This window comes from Nicotiana attenuata, unplaced genomic scaffold (genome assembly GCF_001879085.1).
Source record: "Nicotiana attenuata strain UT unplaced genomic scaffold, NIATTr2, whole genome shotgun sequence".
NCBI classification, from domain to species: Eukaryota; Viridiplantae; Streptophyta; class Magnoliopsida; order Solanales; family Solanaceae; genus Nicotiana; species Nicotiana attenuata.
Genome location: NW_017670825.1, coordinates 256871 through 269596, shown reverse-complemented (window position 1 = coordinate 269596; position 12726 = coordinate 256871). Strand labels below are relative to the sequence as shown.

Sequence of the window (12726 nt, the reverse complement as noted above, 5' to 3'; positions counted from 1 at the left end):
CTAAAATAGACAGAAGGGAATCTAAAAAGAAATTATTTCTGATAAAACAAAAAATTCACCATTCACTTCAATAGAAAATGTAAAACAAACTTGAATACGCCGTCATCTCATACTTGATCAAGGATCAACTGAATACAAAGTCCTACTAAACTTAGTGCACCTCTAATAACATATTTGCTATTCTAATAGCAATAGTCTTCCATCTTTGCCCCTAGCAAAGAACAATATGGAAATCACTACAAATAACGTCATTCATCTTTAAAAAATTCTTGAATGAGATCAAAGACACTGCCTTGCTTGTGGCGTATATTTTTGCTTTTGATGGAAACTAGACTCTCCTTATAACTTAAAGCCCATCTACGACCATATATTTTAGAATCAAGCAGACGTGTAATTTCATGGGTTTTGGAGTCATAGATCACAAGAGCTTAGTCTTTTTGAATATAAAATAATCTTATCATGACCCCACAAACCAATAGGGCAAGAGTTAGGTATTGTAGGTACCACATTCAGAACTTTAGTCCACAACCTTTCGTTGCTCATTAGCCATACATCAATTTCATATGCAAAAATAAAGTCATTGATATCATTGCGCACTAGCAGGGCAATGGACTCCTTGTAGAGAGTAACTAAACCATCAATGACATCTGATATATTAGGCCCTGGAATCTCACCAAACACTTCATTTTACATGTTGAAATATCGAATTAGAAGGACTGGTTGCAAAGCAATTGCACCACTGCTTAATGTACTCCAGTAATAAACTCCATTAACACAGGTTGAGCACAAGGAGTTTTCCATGCATGAAGGACCTCTATTGTCAAAGCTGCATGCTAAATTTCTCCAACAGTCTTTGCCTAAAGAGTAAACGGCAGCAAACACACGATCAATGTTCCCGTACTCTTCTTGATTCCAATAATTCATAACGTAGACCACTTTGTAATCTTGACTTAATGGATCAAACCCAAAGCCAAATATATGTCTAAAGTGACCACGAGGCATGCTGATTTTGATGTTATATGGTTGAAGTGGCCTAAACTCTCTTAGAGTTGGGTTCCACAGAGCCATACGATTATCAGAACTCAACTTTTTGTACATGAAATATATACCATCGACAGGACCAACGATCTCAGTCAATTGAGCAGGTATCTGTAAATAACTAGGCTTTTCATGCAGGGAAATCACACCGGGCAATATTTTCTCGGGCAGAAGAAGAGAGGTGCTTGATTGTGAACGAATGTCGTGAAAGTGTAATAAAAGACGGGTTGGATTTTTTTCCAAGTGATTGAGGTGTTCTCTAACAAAAGAAGAAGTTGTAATAAGCGAGTACCAATTCTTACGCACACATTTGAATCGTGCAAGAGATTCCACAGGTAGCCTCACTAGAATCTTTGTTACCAAAGCATCTGGCAGAGAGCGGTAATTCTCCATTCTACTTGTTTAATCAAATTTTGATGCAATAATAAGCTGCAAGATGAAACGATAAATTTTATTAGGGTGTAGAATATAATATCCCCAAAAATGAAGCTATATATCTATTAAAAATTAACTACAAAATGTTGATTATTTATCCTGACAAATTAACTGCCTAAGGACTCACAAAATTAACTAGAACATAGATATGATACAAGAAGATGAAGAATATATGTAGAGAAAAGAGAAGGGTCTGGCTATCAGTTAATAACAAGTGAATATAACTGTCTTTGCTGTAAGTGCAGATTTGATTACGCATACCCACGAACAGCTTCAAAAGAAATGAGACACATGCCACGGACGAAACGATAGAAAACAAAAAGGGAGAGTGAGATTCACCTGAGAAGAGCAGATAAAATTGTCACTATTTAAATTGTCATTTTATAATGGAAAAAAGAACTACTTCTATTTTCTTTCACCAAAATTTCAATGTATCATGGATAACTTTCACATTCTACATTAATTAACCACTAAATTTTTATTAATATACCTAGATCAGATGAATTACATTATTCGCATTAAGAACTTTTTAATCAGTTGAACAACATGCACATTTAATTAGAGTACGTGAATTGAGTTAGTCTTATCCAAATTCCCACTCTGCAAAGACTTTTTATTTTCCAAGAAGGCAAGTAGGGTAGGGAAAGTAAGAGTCGCATTCACACATCTTTTGAATCATTCATGTCACATGGGAAAAGTCCTTAAATGATGCACAGTTGGACATGCAGACATTATCGAGTTGTTTGCAACTGCAAAAGCCCAATAGATATTGCTGTAATGCACAGTGATTGGTCAAACTTTGAAAATAATTGTTACTACTAGTATAAATAAGGTCACGAACCCAAATTCCCTCGCACTTAATCTCTAATACTAGGTAAGTCTAACAAATTGCGGAATCATTTAATGAAAACTTAAAATTTCAAAACTTCAGCAACTACATCTACTCAATATGTACAACTCCCAAAACCTGGTGAAATGTAATATATGATGTGTACTTTTTTAGGTACACATGCATTTATCACTTATTATTTAACTTGATCAATAGCGTACGTTATCACTTCAATTTATCACATGACTGTAGTAAATTAGTATGACTTGTTATATACATGGGTGTGTATAACTTTTTTGCGTTTTCTGCGTAATCGGCTCCAAATTTAGACTTGGCATTGATGCATATGATACATAGGATCTGTTACAGGCCAAATAAAAAAAAATGAAAATTATTATTGTCGAAAATTTTGACAGAACTTTATCTATTGAAAAAATCTATCGAAAATCCAGATAAATCTAATGGTGTTAAGCTAATACTCTCTCCATGTCACAACCCAAAACTACGTGACCTGCACCCGGCACACTACCGGACCTGAGCGAACCAAACCATATGCATGAAAATCAATTTAATTGTGGAAGCTCCTTGAAAATTATATTCATTTTCAAGTTAAATGATAAAATATTTTCCAATTCAAAATCACCCATGATGCCTTTCATGATATAATAACAATGAGACTAAGTAAAATAAATATATTTTCATGTATGTCGTGTACAACCCCGAATACAACCTTTCACAACCATCTATGGAGCTTCTATACCAAAGAATAGAATTAACACTTGGGCTAATACTCGACTATCATAAATTAAGAAAACAACATGATGGCTACCACGAAAATAGGGGTGGTGCCTCACCATATACCCCAAGAAGGGAGTCATCCTAGCTCTGACCGCATGCCACGTATCATACCTCATCCTGAAACATGTAAAGTAAGCGGGACTCTGGAGGGCCCCCCAAGGCACTGCAACAAATTTGACTATTGGTGACGAATTATTTTGTCACTTAAAGCTCATATTTCGTCATCAAAAATTTTTTGTGACGAAAATTAATTCGTCAATCATTCGTCCTTAAAATAGGGTCACTAAAAGTATACAAAGACAACTTAGTATTTCGTCGCTAAATAAAGTTATATTAACAACGAACTTTTTTTCTCGTCCCCAAATGCATAGTATTTGTGACGAATTTGTTCGTCAAAAAAAATAAAAAAATTTGTAGTTGATTGTTTGTTTTAGTCACCAACAAGGTTATTAATACTGACAAACAACCTTCGTCACTAACTATTAAGTTTAATCAGTAACGATATCTATTGCCTCTAAAGATATGTATATTTCGTCGTTGAACAAATGTAATTTTGTCAATAAAGATCACCTTTTATATACAAAAAATATTTCGCCCCTGAATGTATAAATTAGTGACAATTTTGGTTTTGTAGTTAAGACTATCTTCTCGTCACTAAATATATTATTTTTACCAACAAAATAAAATTGTCACTATAAATTATCATAATCAGTGACAATTATAAAACTATTATTTTGTCACTAAATGCAATCTATTTATGACGAACTAATGTAAAGTTTTGCCTTGAAAAGTATAATATAGTCGTTGCTAAAAATTACCTATAAAGATAAAAGAAAAAGTTTGTCACTATTTACCTGCTTTTCCTTTAAATCGAGAAATTATCATTATATAAATGGGAAGTAACAGAATAAAACACACAAGGAATCAACAAAAATCTTCATCCATGAACATAACATTAAATACAAACTCTCTCCTTGTTAGTCATTGAAAATTCTTCGAAGTCGTGGCAATGTTTCTCTCTGACCTCTCTCTAGAAAACCTCTCTCTAGAAAACCTAGAAGAAGAACCCTAGCTCTTCTCTTAGACAACCAAGTTCCATTCCATCAACTACTACTCATACGTAAATGCAAGAAGAACAAAACTTAGGGAAACAACAGAATGCAAAAACCACACATGCTCTTAACGGCAAGGACGCAGAAATGGAAAGTTTTGCAGAAAACAAAACAAATGCACAGAGCTCTCAACAGCACTTGAGCTCACTAATGGACATCCCAGAACACTCTAATGGAAAACAAGACCAAAAAATACCTTCTTATCCAAGCTGCAAAAAAACCAAGACACTACTCAAACCAAAAACCACATAACAGTACAAAAATCTATTCTTGGCTTTGATACTTCCAATGAAACGGAAAACATCTTTGATTCGGACAACTTCATACTCATAACTTCGGAGGATAAGGAAAGAATATACAAAAATTGGGAAAATGCTCTAATAATAAAAATATTCGGCAGACGAGTAACTTACCAATTCCTACACCAAAAAAATACATGCCATATGGAAACCTACGGAGCACCTATCACTGATTGACCTTGGATACGATTATTACCTCATAAAGTTCACTAGACAGGAAAACTACGACAAAGCATTACACGAGGGGCCTTGGTTCATCGAAAATCAATTGCTCACTGTCAGGAAATGGGAGCCTAGGTTCATAGCCTCAACAGCATCACTTACCTTCTCAGTTGTCTGGGCTAGATTACCAGAGCTCCCAACGGAGTTCTACGACTATGAGATTCTTCACAAAATAGGAAACAAACTAGGGAAACTTCTTAGGATCGACGCATGCACTACTTCAACCACTAGAGGCAAATATGCAAGGTTATGTATTCTAACACCCATTGAGAAACCCCTTAAAACACACATCATAATAGGAAACCACTACCAAAAAATAGCCTACGAGGGTTTCAATCTTTTGTGCGAGTCATGTGGACGACTAGGACACAATACAATCAATTGCCCTCATGCTGCATCTACTTCCAAGCCAAAACCTGCTACTAACAACGACATGAACATGGAGGTTGATACCCTAACCAAAGAAATAGACCATTGGACAATAGTGACACATAAAAAAAATGCAACAAAAAGATCACTACCTATTACTAACCAAAACGATGAATCTGCCAAGACCATTACTGGGCAACAAGGCATGACAAGATTCAAAAATGGAGAAGTACCAACTGACAACTTACAAGGTCAACAACAGAAACATAGGACCAACCCAAAAAACCTGTTAAACCCAGCGGACAAAAACGAGTATCCTAGCAAAAACCATATCTCAGACAACAATACACTAGACAACCCTATCAATAAGGACCAAATAACTATAGGCAAACCTAGTTGCTACAACATCCAAACGGTACCCCTGACCAAAAGCACATTGGAAAACCAAACACCCCTACCTTTATCAAACATCTCCACATCACAATTAATGCCCCACTTCAATACCCTAGAGCCCACAGAACCTGCAACGAAAAAGGAGCTCAAACCTACGTATAAACCTAGCGGGCAACTTCCTATGAACCAGGAGACAATACTAAAATCTGGAGACTCCTTACAAAACCTAACTACAAAGGACAACTCAATGGACATACACCAAAAACAAAGCTTAGGCAAAGCCCCATCAACATTAATTAGTGACTACAATCATCCTAAGACTAGGCTTCCCATCTCCAAAAAAGAAGACATTACCTCAAATGATCTCCTGTCACAAATCACCCCTACAAAAACAATTGAAAAACTCCTTTCAGACCAAAAAGCTGGTAATCTCATCCCAACAGACGTGTACATCACCCTTATGTCTAACAAGTTGAACTATTTATCTACTAACTCAAAGAAGCCCTCATCAGCCAACCACTCATCTCCCATTCTGCCAAAAACCAAAGAGCAGAACCATGGTCAGATTCCATCACACAAATTACCAACGCAGATACAACAGGTACAGGAGGAATGTTTGGATGAGAAATCAAACAAGAACACCTCACCATGCACACCATGCACCATACCCGCCCATGAACCCTCCGGAGCCAATTATCTACACAACACCACCATTACCAATGAATCATGCTCCACAGTCATGGCTAGATTCGGACTGACAGGTTTTTCCCTCAACTTGAATCTCCAGTTGGAAGGGCGAGACATCACGATTCAGCTGGAAAATCCGAGCTACCTTGCTCAAATAGTGACGGAGGGGCTGAGGATTGGGCTGGACAACGTGGCAAACCACCCATGGCTAGCCTTGTTCAACAACCAAATGCCTCCCCCACCCCACCCCACCTTGGGGATTCACCCATCACCATGGAACAAACAACCACGACCCACTCCTACTGCTCCTATAGGGTTGAGCATGCAACTCCCCTTGTTCCAAGAAACCATACCCCTAATCCAAACACACTTCCAGCAACACCAGGCAGCCCACGATGTAAACAACCACACAAATCCAATACCACACACAAACCAAATGCAAACAGCAGCTGCCCAAAACACAGCTACAGTGGCGGCACCGAACAGTCCCCATGCACTTGCTCAAACACAGACGGAAGAGGGGGAAGACGAGGAAGGATCATCGACAGCAAGACGAGTGAAGTACGGCATGATAAGGGACCCAAAGACGCTGGTGTTCAAGGAAAGAAGAGAAAAAAGATACATCTTACGTTGCCTGCACGACTTGACGAAATTCTCGATCAATATAAGAATTCTTCAAAGTCCCCCAGGAATCTACAAGTATGGGACAGTAATAATCCCAACCCTATACGAGCACCACTGGATGAACCAAGACAATATGGCATGGGTGAGTCCACTCCAAGAGACTCCACGGCAGGCACAGGTAGGGACGTCCCAAACCCTAAATAGATCGATGAGTGTTATAATCTGGAATTGCAGGGGAGCGGGTAATGAGGAGTTCAGGAGGATATTTAGATCAATGTTAGACTATAATAGACCCTTTTTGGTGGCCTTACTGGAAACAAAATTAGGGGAACACCAAGCTTTAATGGTGGACTTTGGGTTCACAAAAATGACTCAAGTTGCAGCTCAGGGCAACTCAGGTGGAATGGTTATGATGTGGAATGAAGCAGAGGTGACAGAAGATCAAGTAGCAAGCACTGACCAGGAAATCCACGCCATGGTAAAGGTAAATGATTCTCCACACCATTGGCTTTTATCAGTTATTTATGCTAGTTGTTTATTAGAGGAAAAAAGTATCCTATGGAACAACCTAAAAATAGTAGCAAACCCCTTTAAAGGCCCCTGGTTAATCACGGGGGACTTTAATGAAGTGATGGGGGCAAATGAAAAATTTGGAGGATTACTTGTCAACAATAATAGAGTTTCCAAATTCATAAACTGTATTGACTACTGTGAACTCCTAGACCTAGGGTTTAAAGGTCCAAAGTACACCCGGTCCAATAAAAGTAAGAAATCAAAGTCAATAATAACGGAAAGATTAGANAAGGCCTTGCACTTATACAGGGTCTAAAAATAGCAATACAACAAAATATTAGGCGACTAGTGGTTGAAACAGATTGCAGTATCTTAGTTAACATGCTTACTAACGATAATGGACCCGTCCAAAAATTTGATTACTGATTGTAGATGGATGCTTACTAGAGCAGGCGAGCCTCAGATTACTCACGTCTTCAGAGAAGCGAATGGAGTGGCTGATGCTATGGCAAAACATGGAAGTAACTCGAACTTTTTTGGAAATACTATGTTGTACTTCTCCCCGCCCCCTTTTGTTGTTTCTACTTTTGAACTGGACAGGCTAGGAACTTTGTGTCCTAGAAAAGTCTCAATTTGTAATAACTCTTAAAACAGGGCGAAATAAATATCTTCATTACCAAAAAAAAAAATTAAATACAACCAATACCATATTGATATGACATCTCGTTACAAACTTCATAAATTAAAACACAAATAAAGTAAAATCTATCCAACATGTAAGTCTAATGGAAATACAAGAATATTCATAAATTTAAAAAAATAATGCTAATGTAACTACTTGTCTAATAATTTGATCTTGAATAAATTACCACCTTCATGTACCTGTGAAAAGAAAAACAAGTAATAAAAAATTAAATTTTCAAACATTAGTCGTGAAGCAAACGAGATATAATTTAAGATACTTACTCGAGTTTAAACGATATTTATTTTCAATTCCGCTGCAAATAACCACAAGAACTAAGAGTAAGAGATATTTATTTTCAATTCTGCTGCAAATAATCGCAGGGGTACTCAATAAGTGCCATAGACTCTTCTAACTTAAGTTCTTGGGACAAACTTTATAAAAAAATAATGCATCCATATTTGATATAAAATGATAAGAAATTTTATCAATTCATGACCCTTGTCATTTTACATAACAACCAAGTGAAATATAACCACAATATAAACTTTTAAAATATTTACATCAATCCAAGATTTTGGATAAAATCATAAAATTACTACATTTGCTTTAAGTCATTGAAATCACTTTTGGCTCCTTAGGCCTAAACATAAGAAAATCATCACTAGGAGTACTATACTATCACCGACATAAGAAGGTAAACTAGGCTATGTACCTAGCGGCAAGTATTATATACCCTACTTGCTCAGGTCGTCTAATTGTAGTGCCGTACGAATCGACTCAGCCATGCTAATAATAGCACAAAATAATACTCTCTCGAGTGAGAGCACTCTGCCGTAGTTTATACCACAAAGTGGCCAGCTACGCCTACACCGGCACGTATAGTTTCATGACAACGAACACAATATATATGAAGGTTTGACGGCCCGTCCGGTCGTCTCGTGAGTTAGCGCTCCATTTTTCCCATTTCTGCTTCTTTCCTTAATTATTGGTTTTATATGTGATCAGGTTGGTTGGCTCGGGTTCGGAAAGGTTTTGAGAAGGTTTGAGACACTTTGTATCTTTTAAGAAGGCTTAAGTTGGAAAAGTCAACCGGACATTGACTTATGTGTTAGAGGGCTCGGATGTGAGTTCTGATGGTTCAGATAGCTTCGGGAGATGATTTGGGACTTAGGAGTGTGATCGGAATGTGTTTTGGAGGTCCGGAGTAGATTTAGGCTTGAATTGGGCGAAATTGAGTTTTTGGCGTTTTTCGGTTGATAGGTGAGATTTTGATATAGGGGTCGGAATGGAATTCCGGAAGTTGCAGTAGCTTTGTTATGTCATTTGGGATGTGCGAGCAAAATTTCAGGTCATTTGAACGTGGTTTGGTTGGGTTTTTGATCAAAAGCGGAATGCGGAAGAATTTAGAACCTTAGGCTTGAATTCGATGAGTTTTGGTGATTTTGATGTTGTTTTAGGTGTTTTGAATATTGGTACAAGTTTGAATAAGGTTACGGGATATGTTGGTATTTTTGGTTGAGGTACCGGGGGTCTCGGGGTTATTTCGGATGGTTGACGGGGAGTTTGAAGAATTATTGCAGCTGCTGTATTTTTGCTGCTTCTGGTAATTCTGCACCTGCGGATAGGGGACCGCAGGTGCGGTGCCGCATATGTGAAGGAAGGGCCGCAAAGCGGCCAGAGGAACGTTGGTCAGGAAACCGCAGAAGCGGCTAGGAGGACCGCATCTGCGATGTCGCAGATGCAGGTGTGCAATCGCAGGTGCGGGCAAAGGGGAACTTAAGTGACTTCTACAGAAGCTGGTCAAGAACCGCAAATGCGGTACCGCAGATGTGGTGGGATGACCGCTGATGCGGAAATGTCTGGTCAGATAATATTAATTCGTCCTTCGCGATTTTCAGAGGGTTTCTCACTTTTAACACAAAATTTTGGAGCTTTGGGCGATTTTGAAGAGAGGAAATCATTGTTCTTCGTTGAGGTAAGGATTTTGGACCCTAAAACTCGATTATTTGTGATTAAGGAACAAAATATCAGTGTTAAATTCATGAAAATCAGTAGAAAAAGGTGGAGTTAGGGCTTGAGATTATGAGACCTTATAGGGATGAATTGAGGGGTCAAACGAACTCTGATTTTCGAGTTCTTTATATGTACGGACTCGTGAGATGATGAAGAACATTTTGGTATAATGTTTGTCCAGTTCCGGGATGCGGTCCCGGGGGACAGGTTTTGACTGATTTCGGGTTTTGTGCTTAAAATTGATATTTTTCAATTGGAATTCATTCGTTTAGCATAATTTGATGATAAAAATCTGAACTTGGTAGATTTGGAGCACTCGGAAGTTGATTCGAGAGGCAAGCGTGTTGCAGAGTAGCTTTTCGGGCTAGTTCGAGGTGAGTAATGATTTTAAATGCTATCCCGAGGGTATGAAACCCCGGAATTTCACAGCGTACGGCTATGTTGAGGTGACTCACACGCTAGATGACGAGCGTGGGATAGAGCGCCGTTGGGGATTGTGACTTGGTCCATCCCGAATGACTATTTTACAGCTATTTGATAATTAATTGTTTAATATTATTATATTTTGGGCTAAATGCCATATGTGGGCTTCGTGCCAGCTGTTTGAACCCTTAAGGGATTTGAAATGTTATTTTCCTCACTGTTTGATTTCATACTGGTGCTCAGTCATACTATATTTTCACCATTTTTAGAACTCAACCATGTTATTCTAATTTTAAACATTTTAAATGATATTTTCAAAGATATTTGAGCTGAGCTTCATATTTTACTGTTGCCCGAGGGGCTTATGAGATTCTGATTGAGTAAGGCTGAGGGCCTGTATTGTGAGGATACTTTTGGGTCGGGCTGCACGCTGCAGCAGTGATATACTGATTATGATAATGAGGCCGAGGGCCTGAGATTGTACGCCACGAGTTGGCTTATGATTGATATGAGGCCGAGAGCCTGTTTATGATGCCACGAGATGACTTGATTATGCACTTGGGCCGTATGGGGCCCTTCTCGAAGTCTGTACACCCCTAGTGAGCGCGGGTATTCATTGTGATATGAGATATAGCCCGAGGGGCTGGTATTGTTCTGTGACATTGCCTGAGGGGCTGATTTTGTTGTTACTGTGCCCAAGGGGCAGTTATTATGTGTTTACTTATTAGTTGTTTTCCTGTATATTGTTTAACTGTTCAAGAGATGTTTATGAGATTTCACTGCTTAATTATATTTACTGATTTGTTATGCCTCTTGTAGCTTAATGTTGTGCCTTACATGGTTTTATATTACTCAGTCTTCATTTATTTTTGTTACTCACTGAGTTGGAGTACTCACTTTACTCTCTGCACCCTTGTGTGCAGATTTGGGCGCTACAGGTCCTGCTCCTGAGGGTTGATAGTTCCAGTAGGTCTTCGGAGATTTACTAGGTAGCTGCTTGGCGATTCGCAGCCCAGTGCATTCTCCCTCTATCTTAGCTCTTTTTGATTCAGTTATGTAGTATTGGATTAGACTTCAGATTGTTAGTATTGTTTTAGATGCTCATGACTGGTGACACCCCGATGTCGGGCTGGTGGTTTTATTTCCGCGACTTATACTGTTATTTTGGGGTTTTTATTTCTATTAAAGACTTGGTATTTATTATTTTAACTGCTTAAAGTGAATTGGAAGTGTGTCGGCTGACCTTGTCTTCACGAGAGGCGCCATCACAACCGGGTTTAGGTTTAGGTTCGTGACAAGTTGGTATCGGAGCCTAGGTTACATAGGTCTCACGGGTCATGAGCAGGTTTAGTAAAGTCTCGCAGATCGGTACAGAGACGTCTGTATTTATCCTTGAGAGGCTGCTGAACCTTTAGGAAAATTCCATATTCTTGAAATGCTTGTCGTGCGAATTTGTTGATCCAAGTACTAAACTTCTGTTATTCTATTCTCTCACAGATGGTGAGGACACGCGCTACCGGTCAGGATGGACGACCACCAGTACCACCAGCGGGAGCCACTAGAGGCTGAGGGCGTGGCCGAGGCCGTGGTAGGGGCAAAGGTACAGCTCCCACAGCATCTGGGACAACACCTGCAGACCCACCAGCCGCCCCAGTTCAGGGTGAGGTCCCAGCGGTGGACGCTCCAGCAGCACCAGCTTAGGCACCAGCGGTGCCCATTGTGATTCCGGGTCTTCAGGAGACTTTGGCTCAAATATTGACAGTATGTACCGGCCTTGCTCAGGTGGTCGCGGTTTCTACTGCCGCAGCTACTTCTTAGGCAGGGGGAGGCTCTCAAACTCCCGCCGCCCGTACACCCGATCCGGTGGTTCAGGGAGTGCAGAGATCGGAGGCACCACTAGCCCAGCCGGTGTCAACTACTCAGGGTTATGTAGCTCCTGTTATGCCAGAGGATGAGCAGCGTAGATTGGAGAGGTTTGGCAGACTCCAGCCTCCTACTTTCAGTGGTGCAGAGGGCGAGGATGCCCAGGGTTTCTTAGACAGATGTCAGCGGATTCTTCACACTGCGGGTATTCTGGAGACCAGCGCGGTTACATTTACGACCTTCCAGTTTACCGGAGCTGCCTTCACTTGGTGGGAGGCATATGAGAGGCGTAGGCCTGTTGGTTTGGCACCTCTGACTTGGCAGCAGTTCTCCGCCCTATTTCTGGGGAAGTATGTTCCACAGTCCCGCAGGGAGGATCTGCATAGGCAGTTCAAGCAGCTACGACAGGGGGATATGACAATT

General features: G+C 39.7%; 1 protein-coding gene across 1 annotated transcript; it reads right to left on the bottom strand.

The window, feature by feature from the left end:
- Positions 1 to 667: 667 nt before the first annotated feature.
- Positions 668 to 1450, bottom strand: LOC109243690 (putative F-box only protein 15). Its single transcript, XM_019410660.1, has one exon. The coding sequence runs from the start codon at positions 1429 to 1431 to the stop codon at positions 688 to 690; it is 744 nt and encodes a 247-aa protein (XP_019266205.1). The 5' UTR covers positions 1432 to 1450; the 3' UTR covers positions 668 to 687.
- Positions 1451 to 12726: the final 11276 nt, after the last annotated feature.